General features: G+C 37.6%; 1 protein-coding gene across 2 annotated transcripts in view; it reads right to left on the bottom strand.

Moving 5' to 3' along the window:
• Positions 1–17,108, bottom strand: part of VTA1 (vesicle trafficking 1) — a 71,707-nt gene extending 54,599 nt beyond the window's left edge. Inside the window, exon 1 of one of the 2 annotated variants that reach the window (XM_040238582.1) lies at positions 16,874–17,108. In XM_040238582.1, coding sequence (XP_040094516.1) covers positions 16,874–16,985 — 112 coding nt within the window. In that variant the 5' untranslated portion in view covers positions 16,986–17,108. The remainder of the gene's footprint in view (positions 1–16,873) is intronic. The other variant, XM_040238583.1, reaches the window with a different exon arrangement.
• Between the last annotated feature and the right edge of the window lie 1,038 nt (positions 17,109–18,146).

Raw genomic sequence — 18,146 nt, 5'->3', positions numbered from 1 at the left:
CAGATCAAATGTCATCTCCTCATATGATAATACCTGTAACTGATAACATGCTTTTTCTTCCTTGAAATTTAATCTTTGTATTTCTTAATGTATTACCAATTTTTTCTGAAGACTTTTAAGTGTTCTTGCTCTTATTTTCAAGGGCAAGGCTTTTAGCTGAGCGTAGGGATCAGTTCTGTGCCAGGCTGCTTCTGTTTCCCCTAACAGTTTTCACCCTAAGCTATACTGAGGCTGCAGACTTTGAGACCCATAGGAGTCCAGGGAATGGCTGGAGTGTGGGAAGAAAATATTAGCCTTTTATTGATACGTTTATCTCATCCTTTATACTTTTCTTCTATATGCTTCCCTGGTAGCTCAGCAGACAAAGAATCTGCCTGCAGTGCAGGAGTCCAGGGTTTGATCCCTGGGTTGGGGAGATCCCCTAGAGACGGAAATGGCAAACCACTCCAGTATTTTTGCTTCAAAAGTCCCATTAACAGAAGAGCCTGGCAGACCACAGTTCATGGGGCTGCAAAGAGTCAGGCACATGTAGTATTTTTACAATAAATATATATTTAAATATATTATATATAGTATATCAATACAGAAAAATTATTTATTAAGTTACATAATATTCATGTTTAATTATTTTAAACTTGAGGGTAGATAAGCAAAAGGCTGAGCATCACTGCTCATTGCATCCTTACTCCTCTCAACTGTAAACTATACTTTTTGCCCCAACCAAGTCCATGTTTCTCCACACAGCCCTACTCCTTCTACCATACTCCCTGGAACTATTGTTGAAACAATTCTGAAGAATCAGCAAACTGTCTTACCTCTCCTCAGATGCCTTCTTCCCCTCTGTCTTAATTAAAACCTAAATGTCACTTAAGAAATCATTTTCTTTGCAGTTCTCTCAAGTAATGAGTTTTAATTCTCTTACATTCTTTCTAGCATTTAAGAGAAGAGTTGGTAAGTATGACTGGTTTTCTTTTTGCTTCCCACTGTTACAGTATTCTCTCAAGGCTTTCTAAATACACTGGTCTAGTGCTCATCCATTCTCTTCCACTGGACTGTTATGCTTGTAATTGCTCATGGACCTCAGGGTCTTTCCTTATCTTTCACATGGATAATTAATACTTGTGACAGAGACAGCTAGCAGCCTACCTGAACCCTTTCTCCCTGTCTTTTTTACTAACAAGATTCCTGTATTATTAGGGAGTTGTAATACAGCTAGCCCAAACAGTACATTTCCCTGTATTCCTCAAAGCAAACTATGGCCATGCTATTACCTAAGACAAATATTATATAACCAGAAGTGGCTGAGAGAGACTTATGGAAGGACTGTAAAACGGGAATGACAGCAGGGGAAAGGAAATGACTCATTCCCCTTTCTCCTCCCTGCTGCCTAGAACAGAAATGGGATGATTGAAACTCTAGTAGGTAGCTTGGACCACAAGGCGACTTTGGTAATCATGTGCTGGTTTACAGATTTGAAATCAGAAAAAGCCTGGGTCCCTGATGACTTCATGGAATTGGTACTCGGTACTGCCGATATCAGACTTTCTTTTAAATGAGGAAATAAATCCTTATTTTACTTATGCATTGTAATTCTGAATTTTCTGTAATAAGAAAGCAAATCTATTTCTAATGCACACACAGTGCTGTGCTCTCAATTCTTATCAGTACTGATCTCCAAAACTGTACGGACTCTCCCTTATATGCCAGTAACCTCATAACTAAATTACCATTTCAAACTGCTGTACTGTTAATATCAGTATATCATGTACTCAATCTAAACATAACTGCTTTTCTTCCAACTTTAAACTCTGTGTGTTACAATAGACTTCCAGTTCATTGGTGTCTTCTTACTTCTTCATTACAATCAGTCTTTTCTCCTTTAACTTCCTTCTGTAGCTAGCTTTGATTTTATGATAGATTTTTCTAGGATTTTATTGCCCTATGTCTAAACCCTGAATCTTTTTATTACACTCCTGTGGCAAACGTACACTCATATATATATAAGCTCAACAATCCTCTCTCCCTGCATCTACATACCAGCAACACAGACCACAGACAGATCAGCATCACTATAAATATTAGAATTATCAACCTCAAAAGAGCTTAATACTTTTTCCTATTGAATATTCCAGTATTATTTATTTGAGCAAGTAAAATACACTTTCCATCACTACAAACTGAGCAAGCTACAGTTTTTTAAACATACATATTTTTATGACATGCCAACATTTTATGTCCTGCGTGAAACGTCTGGTTTGAAACTAATCTTAAGGCTCTCTGTTTTGTTTCCCATCTTCTTTCCTGTTTTGGCATTCTCTGGAGACATTTTATATTAATTGTGTAAAGACTGATTTCCTTATCTTCTCAACTTCTCAAATGACTATTTCAAGCATATTTCAAGCAAACTCTCACCCAAACACACCCACAGAAAATTAAACAGACATCAGTTAATTATTTACTGTCTATATATACTATTAGTCAACACAATAACACAATGTAAGGAAATAGAGGAGTGAGCTTCATTTCCCTTATTTTATTATCAAGTGGACAGTATATGAATTATACCATCTATGGAGCGTAGTGAACTACTTAATAGAGCAACCGTGGAAATAAATGGCTATCCAGCAACGGTAAAAGTCCATTAAGCAAACACACAGAAAACTAATCAGTATTTTCTTGTTATCAAGAGAAAGTTATTTATTCCTATGTAAAAAGTACAATTTTGTTTCTGATTTGTTACTTTTAACTACTTCCAACATTGCTCATAATAAAAATCAAGATTATCGGTATCTCCTTTGAAGTGAGAATCAGATTTATTCCCAGTTCACTACCACCACAACCATCACCAATTTTCCTCACAACACAAATATAATATAAGCTTCTTACCCCCTAAAAGCTAACCTTAATACAAGTGGTTGATGCTTGAAATAGAGTGCAATGACAACACAGTTTAATGGTTTCACTTACACGCATTTTCTTCTTGGTTTACATGCATATTCAGTCTTTGCAATTACAAGGACATTATTACAAAGTAACACCTTTAATTGAAGGACTGGAAAGAATCATCTCAAAATTGAAAAGATTTAAGTACAAATTTGCCTAGCTTCTATATTTCTGAATATCTTACATGGTTTACAATTTGTAAGTTGTACAACAAGACACATTTTCTAATATTAATACAGTGAAAAGATGTTAAAAAAATTTATACACCAAAAGATCTTTTAGTCATACGGATGGGAAAAAGGACTACTTTCATATAAAACTCTGTTCAGGACAAGTAATTCATTATAGAAGCAGCAGTATGATGAAAAATTGATGTCCAATATGTAAAATTACCTAGCAAAACAGAATAAATATGTAGCTAGAATCACCTATAGGGAAATATATTTATTTCATCAAGGAAATGTGTTCATTTTTATGAATAAATATTTTTTAAAGATGAGTAATGAGGCATATTTGCAAAAGGATTAAATACTTTCCAACCTAACTTTAATGTGAAGCATTTAGGAGACAAATATTTACTAATCCTCAAGGCATGCATACTTCCAAGTTTCATTAAATCTAAACATTAACATTCTATCACATCCTCATTTATACATGAGAAATCTGAAAATATGAAATGCATGATATAAAGACACAAAAGGCACATAAAAGTAATTGTTAAGAGTAATGTACTAGTGGGTTAAATAAATATAGCACTCAAGTAGGAATCATTATGACATACACTGATGTATAAAGCCAAATTTTATTCCAGTAAATAGAACCAAATCTATTACTCTACTCATAAGTATATTATAAATACCTGCTCTATGGTTAATATTGTCTTTGTGAAGGGAAAAAATAAAATAAAAACAAAGTATGAATGAATATATCCTAATAAAGGGTATATACTTCACTCATTCCTTCATGAAGTATTTTTAGCTTCTGTCATAATATAATAGCTTTAAGAAAAGTTAGCTCCTTCTGAATTCCTACTAAAAGACTGTGCTGGTACTTAGTAAATAATAGTGATGATTTGATTACTAAAATAAGAACACAGATTCTAACTCTGGCCACAAGGAGTAATATTTGCCATCCTACTGTGAACAATCAAAGAAAACTAGACAAAATATATAAAAGAGGATTCTGGACAATGGAAACAGACATGGTAAGATTGAGACATCTGAAGAAAGGAAACATATGAGATGACACCAATATCAACCTAGCATTCTGCCTGGAGGAACATCCCAGTCTAAGGAGTAGGAAGGGAATCCTAAACCGAACACAGTCCTCTGAGTTGAGAAAATGGACTGGAGTTCAGGGAGACTGAGGCAGCTGTAAATTGAGGGGCAGAGTTCTGAAGAGTTCGAAAGTACACAGAGAAGAAACCCCGAAATCTGTATCGGAGTTTATCTGGAGGCTCAGGTGAACACTGCCATGTGCATGTGAAGGCGAAAACTCTACAAGGCCAAAGAATGAACAGAAGCTGTGAGCTGGACTATCCCCAGTGCACACACAGGGCTGGGATGCATTACAGTTCCAACCAAAAGGAGCAGAGAGCCCCAGAGGTTTACCCAGGATATTCTGCAGACAGCCCCCAACTAAGTAATAGGGTTAACCTGTCCCTACAGCAAGGAGTACTTTAGAACTGCCCTCTAAAGCTAAAAACAAAACAAGGCACCAAAGAATTAAACTGAACTTCAATTAATTGCTGGCTGCATTTAATCCCTTCAAAGAATAGACATTCAAGAACTTAAAATTCACTCTGTCCCACAATCAATCAAAAATCACTAACGATGGCAATAGTAGAAGAACTGGAACATAAAACAATGACAAAATAATGGAAATAGCAGATGATGACATTAAAATACTGGGAAATCATTTTGAAGTATTTTATGGAAGCCATGAATAAAATGAGGAGATAGAACATACACAAAGGAACACAAAAGGGCCACCCAGAAATGAAATGTAAGAGTATCTGAAATGAAAAGTTTTACCGGACAGGATTAATAGTAGTTTAAATATCATAAAAGAAAAAACGAATGAACTTCAGAACATAGCAGTAGAAACTACCTAAAATAAAGCAGGGAGTAAAAAGACTGAAAAGGAAAACAAACACAAAACCAGAGTTTCAGTGAGGTATGGGGAACCATCAAATGCGCTAACATATATGTAACTGGAGTCCACCCCCTCAAAGGTGGGGAGGAGTGGCAAAAATGATTGATGAATTCTTTACCCAGCAAAAATATCTTTCAAAAATAAGGATGAAAATAAAAGCTTGTTTCACACCATAGAAGCTGACAGAATTGGTGACAATCCTATAAAGGAAATGATAAACTTTTCAACAGGCAAGAAAATGACACATTTAAAAACAACTACAAAGGAATGAAGAATGCTGAAAATGGTAATTATGTGGGAATATACTAAAAATTTTATTTCCTCATTTTATAAATTTCTCTTCTTTTTTTTTTACTTTACAATACTGCATTGGTTTTGCCATACATTGACATGAATCCATCACAGGTGTACCTGAACCCCCCTCCCACCACCCTCCCCATATCATAAGAAGGATATATCATCATATTATAAGAAGGACAATTAAAAAATAATAACATTCTAGGGTTTACAGGTTTATAACTGAAATATATGACAACTACAGCCAAAGGACAGGAGAAGGGAAAAGTAAGTTCTAAACTAATATGTGAAATGCAATTTTATATAGTAGTTGACTGTGATAGGGGTTCCCTGATGGCTCAGTTGGTAAAGAATTTGCCTCCAATGCAGGAGATGCATGTTCAATCCCTGGGTCAGGAAGATCCCTTGGAGGAGGGCATGGGAACCCACCCCAGTATCTTGCTGACAGAATCCCATGGACAGAGGCGCCTGGAGGGCTACCGTCCATGGGGTCACAGAGTCGGGCGCGACTGAAGCAACTGAGCACACACATACAGCCCGTGCAAGTTACTGTAATGCTAGTGTGTGTGTGTGTTTAGCTTAGAGAGTCTAAAACCAAAATGACTTACTCAAAACAGGAGTAATTATTAAAATGACTATTCTACAATGTAAAATTCATGTCTGCAAATATGTTTGCAAAATAAAAAAAGAAATGGAATGTTAATGGTTAAGTGAGCAGTCCAACTTTCTGAGGTTTTTATTATTAACCTGTCATGTGTACAGTAAAGTATCCGGAGTCAGCTTACAATAAAGAAATGATACATACTTAGACAAAAGGACTATGAGCTCAAATTAGTTGCTACAGATTCAGAAATCGGCACAAAAAAACTGCTTATCTTTAATTGGTTAAAGATAATAAGCTTAGTTAAATTTATTAGTCATTAAATCAATTTCTGTGTGATTAACAGCAAATAACAGGCAACTGATTATTAATCCTAATATCCAAGTAGCTTACCACCATCAATAAAAATTCATTATTATTTAGCCTTTAAGCATTTACACTGGTGTCCTATGACACCTTGTATACAAAATATACCATATGTATTTTCAACTTCCTGAACAACTACATCTAATTTTCCTATGGTCGTATAAAGAAATGACTCTCAAAGAACACTTATATATGTTCACTGAATGTCTATTAATTGTACAATACCACCCCCTAGAGGAAACTTTTAAAAACCAAATCTGAAACTTTGTATTAATATCAGCTTTATGTGTTGATATTTGATATCAATACTAAATATCAACACATAGTTTAAAAGGAAAGAGTCTTTCTAGTTTTCACTTTATCCAGAACATCAAATGTCACAGAATAAAAATATTTATCATATGGTGCCTATGTTTAGTAGGAACTCAAATATTTTCTGGCTTCATTAAGGTGGAAAAAAAAAAAAAAGAGAGAGATACAAAGCTCACAAAGTTATGTCAGTAACATCAAGCATGTCCTCATTTTTACTCTCCACTTATCAGGAATCTTCCAGATTACTGCACTGGTTTCCTTTGTTTTCCCACTGATTTAACAAGTCCCTTTACCTTCACTCTGTAACTGCTATTCTAATTACTACCTACTCTCAACAATTTTTCATATACCCACTTCTCATCTAGCATCTGTCATTCAGGTCCCGGTTCCATCACTTACTAACAGAAGGACCAGGATGACTGTAAGGTTTAAATCAGATACCCTGAAGAAAAGGACTGTTATGAATGCCAAAAGCTACATGAATGTTAGTTATCTGGCCTCTTTATTCCATGACAACTATAAGGTGTAGCTATAGGGACCATGGCTGCCTCAAAAGTCAGGTCAATTCACCATTTTTGGAGTACCTATTCCTTATTGTGTAAGTATCTTTAGTGGCCGAGCACTACCTGGTACAGGGAATGAATCAAGAGGCCCTAGCAGGGTACAGCCTCCTTAAGTTTACACTCTAGAAGCGACTACAGGCATATGAAAAGCAATTCAGATAAAGCCATACAAGGCACAATGAGGACCAAGAGATGATGCATCTTAAAAACCAGGGAGTTTAAGACAAGGCCTCCCAGGGAAAGTGACATTTAAGCTAGAATCTTAAGGATAAAAATGGAGTGGGTTTGGTAAGGAGGGGAAGAGGTGTCAAGGGCTAGAGAACAATGTTGGAAGGTCTGGAGACAACAGAAAGTCAGTCAGGTTCTACAAATGGAGTGAAATTCAGCTTGATTAAAATTACAGAAGATGATGCCATGTTCAAATCATGAGTTATCACTAAGTTCAGTTCAGTTCAGTCGCTCAGTCGTGTCCGACTCTTTGAGACCCCATGAATCGCAGCACGCCAGGCCTCCCTGTCCATCACCAACTCCCAGAGTTCACTCAGACTCACGTCCATTGAGTCAGTGATGCCATCCAGCCATCTCATCCTCTGTCGTCCCCTTCTCTTCCTGCCCCCAATCCCTCACAGCATCAGAGTCTTTCCCAATGAGTTAACTCTTCGCATGAGGTGGCCAAAGTACTGGAGCTTCAGCTTAAGCATCATTCCTTCCAAAGAAATCCCAGGGTTGATCTCTTTCAGAATGGACTGGTTGGATCTCCTTGCAGTTCAAGGGACTCTCAAGAGTCTTCTCCAACACCACAGTTCAAAAGCATCAATTCTTTGGCACTCAGCCTTCTTCACAGTCCAACTCTCACATCCATACATGACCACAGGAAAAACCATAGCCTTGATGAGATGGACCTTAGTCGGCAAAGTAATGTCTCGCTTTTGAATATACTATCTAGGTTGGTCATAACTTTTCTTGCAAGGAGTAAGCGTCTCTTAATTTCATGGCTGCAATCACTATCTGCAGTGATTTTGGAGCCCCCCAAAATAAAATCTGACACTGTTTCCACTGTTTCCCCATCTATTTCCCATGAAGTGATGGGACCAGATGCCATGATCTTCGTTTTCTGAATGTTGAGCTTTAAGCCAACTTCTTCGCTCTCCTCTTTCACTTTCATCAAGAGGCTTTTTAGCTCCTCTTCACTTTCTGCCATAAGGGTGGTGTCATCTGCATATCTGAGGTTATTGATATTTCTCCCAGCAATGTTGATTCCAGCTTGTGTTTCTTCCAGTCCAGCGTTTTTCATGACGTACTCTGCATAGAAGTTAAATAAGCAGGGTGACAATATACAGCCTTGACGTACTCCTTATCACTAAAGGTACTTATATTTTTTCTGATAGTCAGATGGAGCTACTATTGGTGTTTTAAAAAAATTTTTGCTTTAAGTAAAGCTTTTGTTGTTTAGTAATGATGGTATGAAACACGCCCACTTACAAGAAAATTTTTAAAAAGACAATCAAAAGAAAACCATCCAGAAACCTAAAGCTGCTATTTTTCCTTCCAAGTTTATTATGTATGTTTGTGTGTCTATGTATGTATGTATGTATATATATACTAAGTCATTTCAGTCGTGTCTGACCCTGTGCGACCCCAGAGACGGCAGCCCACCAGGCTCCCGTCCCTGGGATTCTCCAGGCAAGAACACTAGAGTGCGTTGCCATTTCCTTCTCCAATGCATGAAAGTGAAGTCGCTCAGTCGCGTCCGACCCTCAGCGATCCTATGGATTGCAGCCTTCCAGGCTCCTCCGTCCATGGGATTTTCCAGGCAAGAGTACTGGAGTGGGTTGCCATTGCCTTCTCCATATATATATATATATATATATATATATATATGCATTTTTAAAAGTTCAGTTCAGTTGCTCAGTCGTGTCCAACTCTGCAACCCCATGGACTGGCTTTCCTGTCCATCACCAACTCCAGGAGCTTGCTCAAATGCATGTCCATCGAGTCAGTGATGCCATCCAACTATCTCATCCTGTCGTCCCCTTCTCCTTCTGCCTTCAGTCTTTCCAACCATCTGAGTCTTTTTCAATGAGTTAGTTCTTAGTATCAGGTGGCCAAAGTACTGGAGTTTCAGCATCAGTCCTTCCAATGAATATTTAGGACTGATTCCCTCTAGGATCAACTGGTTCGATCTCCTTGCTGTCCAAGGGACTCCCAACAATCTTCTCCAACACCACGGTTCAAAAGCATCAATTCTTTGGCACTCAGCTTTCTTTACGGTCCAACTCTCACATCCAAACATGACTACTGGAAAAACCATAGCTTTGACTAGATGGACCTTGGTCTGTAAAGTAACGTCTCTGCTTTTGAATATGCTGTCTAGGTTTTCATAGGTTTTCTTCCAAGGAGGAAGCATTTTTTAATTTCATGACTGCAGTCACCATTTGCAGTGAATTCAAATCATAGTATATATATATAACTTTATATCCTGAATTTTTATATCAATCTTTCCCCATGTTACAAAAGATGCTTTCTAACTTCTAAATGATTACATCACTTTCTATGCAATGGATATACCATAACTTAACCATTTCCACTATGATATATATTTAGGCTGTTTTGGGGCTTGCCACAAACGTATATAATTGTTCACATAATCCTGGCTGTGATATTGTACTATGACTTTGCAAGATATTACCACTGGGCACGATGAGTAAAAGGCACTCAGATCTCTTTGTATTATTTCTTATAACTGTTTGTGGATCTGTAATTATTTCAAAATAACTTAATGAAAAAAAAAAGTAACAATTTTTTCCAGGAGTGAGATGTTCCAAGTAAGAGTAAATTCAATAATTTGTTATTACTAATTAAAAAGGTCAAAGAAGTAAACTCTAAGCATATTAGTCAAAAAGTAATTTGATATATGATATTTCAACACTTATTCCTGACTTAAAAAGAAAATAAAATATCAAACAACTTAGAAATATAGGAATACTAAGGTAACAAAAAAAATGATAAAACACTAGAGTATTTCCATTAAGGCCAGATCTAAATCATTTCTGGAAATCACAAAATGCTGGAAATGAGGAAGCACAAAGGGCACATCCTATGACATATCTATGACAATCTAATAGCCACAAGCTATGAAATATTGTGCTTTGCGATTCTTTTCATTATGTTTCCTCACTGCAGTAAGAGCATGTGAAAAAACTATGAATTACCCTGTATTTATTCAATCAACACATATTACATGTAAACTACATAATTTCCAATGATCTACCATGGTTTAGGTACTGTATTAGGAGTTAAGAGATTCAATGATCATCAATTTAAGACATATTTCTTGCTCTCAGAGTGAATATTCTAGTAGGCTGGAATATTCATAACATTTAAAACAATGACATTCATTAAATATTTATGAATGCCAATTATGTGGTGAGAGAAAACAAGGTATCAGTCCCTGTCTTCCAAGAGAATCCAGGAGACTGAAAGGTCAAAAGGATCAAGAGGAAGGATATACTTGATACCATTTCTAGACATCATATGAGCTCAGGAAAACCAATCTGCAAAAAATACTGAGTTGGGAACTCCCTGGTAGTCCAGTGGTTAAGAATCCAAGCTCTCACTGCTGAGGGCCTGGGTTAAATTCCTGGTTGGAGAACTAAGATCCCGTAAGCCATGAGGCATGACCAAAAAAACCCACAAAAAAACCCCGAACTTAAGAGATCAACAAAATATTAGAAACAAAAACACCAACCAAATATCTGAAAATCAAAACACAATGCATACTGAAAAGTGATCCAGAGGATGGAAAACCCCGATTATTCATTAAAGTGTCTATCAATGTGTCTGAATAATACCTACAATGGCTAGCTTACTCCAGCTACACACAGTTCAAAAGGAAAAAAAGTAAAAAGTACTGAGTCAATAAGAGTTAAGTTTGATTAAGAGGAAGTCATAGGGGATTCCAGGCAGAGAGCAACATACAGAGAGGAAATATAAGAGAATATGGAACTTTTATAAATCAGTAAGTACTTTAGCAAAATAACCTTTAGTTTTTCTTCTCACGAAAAATTCTTCCTTGCTCTAGGAATTTAGAAAATTTTTGTTTGCTCTAAGTTTACAGAAATGTATCCCTTCACACATTTTTAGGTTGACATTTACTACTTTTTATCTTAAGTTTAAACAGATAAAAAATGCAATTTCTGTACTACAGATGTCAAGTACTGACATCTAAAAATTTTATCACTCTTTCAACTGTAAACACCATAGCCATTTGGCATCTATTACAATCTTTTCAGATAAAAAATATTATTTTTTTAAAGAGTCAGAATGCAGTCTTATTTTCTTTTAACCCATATTTCTATGTACTTACTTTATAGGATTTTACTATAAAAATGTATCTGCATGCTCAAAGGTGTTACTTGATTATCCTATCACACTGCTCTGCAACAAAAGTATATAAAAAATTAAATTTAAATTTTTATTAAATTTCCTGAGAGAAGGTGCTATGTGTTAAAATGTTTCTTCTGGAATTGAGTTTTTGCAATTGTTATATATAACAATGTAACATTTAAAACAATATGAATTTTATTTATCTTAATAATCACTAAGTATAAAAAGTAAAATTTTCTTGGAAATGCATGAGTTAAACTGCCTATCTATGAATTCACATGATTTATCCTCATAACGAACCAGAGTATTGGTATTCCTACTTTCATTTTTATGAATTTAACAAGGGAGAAAATTCATTCACATAAAGCAGCAGATGAGAATGGAAGCTTTGTCACAGCAAAACCACCAAATTCTTTAAATTCCTTCCGGGTTATAGGCTAAAAACCACATCATCACTTATCATCAAATAACATTTTTAATAATCTTTCTTAGTTGACATTTTAATTAGGTTTGCCTCAAAATTTGTTTTAAGACTAGAAAAGAATGTGTCACCCCTTCATCAGAGTATTCGTTTTCTCAATTCATCTGAAGTATACAGATCTTATAAAGACTCATCATTTGCTTTCAATCAAAGGCTTCTTTTCATTGTAAGAGTGAGACAGGACTGGGAAAACGGAAATAGTGTTTGTTTCAACATCCTCTGGCAGGAAAAAAAAAGTTATAATATTTTAATCTTATCACTTGTTTTAAATGTATTTCTGAAAAAAGCAAAACACTTCAGGGCTGAAGATTTACCTCATTTGAGGAGAATGTCCACCATTCTACATAAATGGCAAAACTAACTGCTAAAGTCAAAACAATCAGCCATTGGAGGCTTACTTTTTTCAGAAAAATATGACTTCTCTAATTAAAATAAATGTTAACACATGTTCCCACACACTCTTTCTCATTTCTGGATTCTAAGACTAAAATTTTGATAACCTACAGACCTTGATATGAGCTTGTCACCTGAATGAAATAAGGTACTCCCACTTCAGCATTTCCCTTTTGCTTTTACCTCAGTCCATCCTAAAGGAGATCAGTCCTGGGTGTTCACTGGAAGGACTGATGCTAAAGCTGAAACTCCAATACTTTGGCCTCCTGATGTGAAGAGCTGACTCACTGAAAAAGACCCTGATGCTGGGAAAGACTGAGGGCAGGAGGAGAAGGGGACAACAGAGGATGAGATGGTTGGATGGCATTACCGACTCGATGGACATGGGTTTGGATGGACTCCGGGAGTTGGTGATGGACAGGGAAGCCTGGCGTGCTGCGGTTCATGGGGTCACAAAGAGTCGGACATGACTGAGCGACTGAACTGAACTGACCTCAGGAATGACACTTTAATGAGGAACAGAGAACGAAATGCTCTTACCATTTTGAAACTTCACACAGGCCAGTTTTGAACATGGCCGTATCATGTTCCCCAAGAACAAGGACAACATGCTCCATACCATCTTGCACTTGACCTTGGTTGCAAACTGCCCCTCTGCATTCCTCTGGATAAAATCCCAAATGATTGAACAATGGCTGCTAATAGCTAAGAAAAATTCCTCCTTCTTCTGAGATTCATTCTTGACTAATTATTCCTGAAAGGAGATGACTCCAGGTGACTCCCCTTATAAAAAGCTGTATGTTAGAATGTTCCTTTGACATCCTTTCTTTCCCATGCCCAGCATTTTTAAATAAAGGCTTATTCTGTGCTCTGACTGATTTTCTTCCAAATAAGACACATAAAGACAGGAAGCTCTATCTAATAGCTTAATAAATGGAGGTTTCACTAACACCAGTAATTTGTTAGAACTGTCCTTTTTTTTCTGGACACCCTGGAGGATTTTCCACCTTCTCCTCCAGAACAATACACCATAAAAATTCTAATGATGCAGGAGAGTCTGCCTTTATTCTTTAAAGTAGGAAGAGGGCAATTGAGGACAAGATAAAGTAATAAAAAATACATAAATAAAGGGAAGCATACTGCTTTGCCACCTTGACCAAAGGAACTTTGTCAGGAAAGAAACACAGAAGTTGCGAAATGTGAAAATGATTCCTGTAGAATTATTTGCATATTGTAGTTTAAAGAGTACTGGTTTAGTAGTTCTAGCGCCTAAGTTACAAGAAAAAAACTGTCATAAGCCATTTTTTGTTACACAGCAGAATCAGACCTAAAATATAACCTATACAGTAATTATCAGACAGCAAATATAAATGCAAATATTTTTAAAGCACTTAAAGAAATGAGTGTGTTTAAAACAGTTAAAAGATGATCAGAAATGGCAAGGCTGATTTAAAAGCAAAGTAAGAGAACATCTAGAAATAAAAAATGAGAATATTAATAGAAACGCAACAGATGGGTTATACAATAGAATATATGAAGGTGAACACTGACCTAGAGAAATCACACAGAATGCAGCATAGAAAGAAAATGGACACAAACTATCAAAGCATTAAGAGACAAAGAAGCTAAAGGAGGAAAATGCAACACATGTCTAATTAAAATTGAAGGAATTAACAGAGATAGCAGATAAACAATCATTGAAAGTAGAGAATTTTCTAGATTTGATGAATGACACCCATCTACAAACTCAGGAAGCCAAAATCTCAAATAAGGTACATAAAAAGAAATCAAGACCTAGAAAATTGGAACATAAATCATAAGGAAGAAATTACTCAATTGGTCATATTTTAAAATTAAGAACTTTTGCACATCAAAGGATTTCATAAATAGAATGAAAAATCAAAAATCAAACTTCTCAAATAAACTTTGAAAAGACATTTGCAATACCAAAAGATCAGTAGCTAGATTAAAACAGTGAAATAGAAAATGGTCAAAAGCAATAAGTAGGTATATCAATAGGAAATCACAAATGGTTAATTAACATATGAAAAGATGCTCAACCTTACTAAGACTCAGTGAATTGCAAATCTCACTCCAGTGAGACATCATTTCACACTCACCAAGTCAGCAAAAATTTGAAAGTCTAATAACAGCAAGCATGGTAGATATATTAGCATTCATTTGACTGTTCCTTGAACTGTATATACACATTACATATGTTCTTTAACACGCACATAAGAAAGAAAGAAAGAAAGAAAGAAAGAAAGTGAAGTGGCTCAGTCGTGTCTGACTCTTTGCGACCCCTTGGACTGTAGCCTACCTGGCTCCTCTGTCCATGGAATTTTCCAGGCAAGAGTACTGGAGTGGGTTGCCATTTCCTTCTCCAGTGCTTCATAACAAAAATATTTTTTAAGTGACACCTGGTTTTAGCAATAAAAATCATGGTTCTTGACCCTGCTGAGAGCAGTTTCGGTGAAATAATGGGATTGAAAACCAGACTGCAATGGGCTGAAAAAGAGCTATGAGGTAAGGATCTAAAGACAACTACAGACAACTATTTCAAGCCTAGCTTTGAGGTTGGGCAGACAGGACTGCAACGCTAGGGGAATGTCACAGTGAGAGCTCCTTTTATTTTTTAAATAAAGGAAACCGGAGCAAGTTTAGGAAGAAACAGCAAAAGAGGGAGGATAGTGACAGGAAATAAAGGGCCCCAGGACAGTGACAAACGTATAGAATACAGCGCCCATGGAGGGACTGCTTCTGGCCAGAATCAAGGGTTCCCACTTTATTGTTACAAGAAATACTCTCTCTGCCTTTAATCACATCGCTTTTCTGCTTGCTCTATTCACTCTAGTTACAACAGTCACTCTGATCCTCCTTTAAGCAGACCCCTACCTCAGGACTTTTGCACTTCTTATCCCATGGAGCGCACTCTTGCCCAGGTGATGCAAAGCTTGCTTTTCACTCCGGTTAAGTTTGTTCAGATGTGAACTCAGTGAAGCTTTCCCTGACCACTCTGAAAATGAAATCCCTCCCTCGTTTCCTACCACCCTACTCCTGGTACTCCCTGTTCTTTCCCAGCTTTAATTTCCTTCACAATCTTGTAATATTCTATATGATTTACTCATTTTACTGTTTAATCCCCCCACCCCATAATATGTAAGCTTCATGAATGCTGTAGCCACTGTGCCTGGTAATACTCATACAGGTAAAATCTCAATAAATACAAGCTGAATGAATGACTAACGGTCCCTGCTTGAGGAACCTGAAAAACAAGTATAACGCAAAAATGTTGTTATGATCTGAACAAACTGAGGAGGTAAAGCCTTGAGAGTAATCATCTTACTGCCCACAGGAGAGGTGACATTTGAGTTAGAATCTGAATTAAGGAGTTTGCCAAGTGGAAAAAAAGGTAGATTTCCAAGAAAGGGAAGAATGTGGAGGTTTGAAAGGGCTTTGCACATTTGAGGAATGAAAATGGGGTACTCCTGGTTTATGGCCAGGATGACAGTGGACCATATTTTGGCTAACCTTATATTGCCTATAAGAGAGGACACATTATACTGAGCTTCTCAAAGTTAAAAATCCTTTTCAGCATACTATAGTTGCTTGGTCACTTGTTTAATTTGCAGCAAAGTTAGAATGTGGAATATAAAATAACCTATACTGGAACTACTCTCTTTAGCACAAAGGAAAAAGTGTGATCAAGTTTGATCTGTGTTTTTCATCAACTGTAGATTATATGTATCACAACCAAAGTGAGAGTATGTCACCAAATGTCTCGACCTCATTTATTACTCAAAATCAAGGCTAAAAGTTCTCATTGGTAGAAGACAGCAGTTGAAATGCAAAAGGAGAAATGGGCAAATACAAGTGTTTGTTCTGCAGCAGCCACTCTATGATTGGGCCTGCAAGTTGTCATAATTAACCCACACTCATTACAGTGTTTTCAATTAGTCTCTTCCTTTTGCCCACATCACTACTGTCTCTGGAACACTTACCTTCCTTTTAGCCCCAACTCAGTTACTTAACTACCCAGGTTAATTTCACGATTTCCTGGTGGAGACAGAAAGCTCCTGTGTGTACACACAGGGAGAAAACTTTAGAACACTGTGTTTCAGAGTCCATAAGCCCATGTATTCCGTTTAAAAATATTTAGTTGGTGGACGCTAAAGTACTTTCGAAGTTTTGCCTTTCTGAGGCCTGGAGGGGCAGAGAACTTGGGGATCCCTGAGGAGGGCGGGACCCCCAGGGACTTCTGTCCCCAAGGGACCGGTCCCAGGCCAAAGCTCAGGTCTAAAGCTAGAGAGGCGGGGACGGCCTTAAGAACCAGGGGGCGGAGGCCAAGGAGGACCGCGGAGACTCGGAAGGACTCACAGTAATATGCCACCACAGGGTCTCGCTTGTCATGCTCCTGAGCCGTCCTCAGATGATGCTGTATGCTCTTAAACTGTGGGGGCAGCGGGGGGAGTGTAGCAAGAGCAGCCATCTCCTCTTCAGGAATCACCACTTCCTACTCGCCGGCCGCCGACACTTCCGCTTCCGCCTGGGAGGGCGCCCGCACGAACGCGCACAGCAAATCCCACCCATTTTCCCGTTGCTCAGCGACAGCGAGGCAACTACGGGTTGGCAGCAGGGACAACCTCAGTTCGCCTGGCACGTAGCGGTTAGAGCCGAGAGGAGGCTGAACGCCTCGGCCATCCCGCTGCCTATGGCACTGGCGCCCTCTGCTGGCTGCTGGCAGGAGGGACGAGAGATTTTGTTTTACTTTTCTTTGTTTCGCCACCGACCCCCCTTTTGTGGCTTAAGAACTGGTAGAAAGGGAAAAACAGGAATAAAATGATGTTTATTAATTGGGAGAAAAGGTAAAGAGGTGAATTGCCTTTGGCATCCTTCAGGAATTATCGTTTCCAGTTCCTCCCATTATATTAATAGCGTCCAGAGAAGCCTCTCTGACTTTAGAAACTTTGAATTTAATTCTTGCATAAGAGGAGAGATGTGTTTAAAATTTTAAATTACACTTCTGTATGGACACATTGGATAAAATAACCAGATGATTTTTCAACATGAATACTGAACCATTAAACTTAAAAATCCTTGGCCTTTGTTCAAAGCTGGGTTGTAGATAGCTTGTTTTGGGAGAGTAATGAACAATTTACAAAGTTCTTGGATACTTACTATCTTGTCAATGCACAAATAAGGCATTCACGTAATAGTTCTTGCTCAATGCTGCCGACTTATACCATATTTCAGTTCATTTCAGTTCAGTTCAGTTGCTCGGTCGTGTCCAACTCTTTGTGGCACCATGAACCACAGCACAACAGGCCTCCCTGTCCATCACCAACCACCAGAGTTTACCCAAACCCATGTCCATCGAGTCGGTGATGCCATCCAACCATCTCATCCTCTGTTGTCCCCTTCTCCTCCTGCCCTCGATATTTCCCAGCATCAGGGTCCTTCCAAATGAGTCAGCTCTTCGCATCAGGTGGCCAAAGTATTGGAGTTTCAGCTTCAATATCAGTCCTTCCAATGAACACCCAGGACTGATCTGCTTTAGGCTGGACTGGTTGGCTCTCCTTGCAATCCAAGGGACTCTCAAGAGTCTTCTCCAACACCACAGTTCAAAGGCATCAATTCTTCAGCGCTCAGC

The sequence above is a fragment of the Oryx dammah genome, unplaced genomic scaffold (assembly GCF_014754425.2).
Source record: "Oryx dammah isolate SB20612 unplaced genomic scaffold, SCBI_Odam_1.1 HiC_scaffold_4, whole genome shotgun sequence".
Lineage (NCBI taxonomy): Eukaryota > Metazoa > Chordata > Mammalia > Artiodactyla > Bovidae > Oryx > Oryx dammah.
This window is presented reverse-complemented; position numbering and strand designations above follow the sequence as displayed.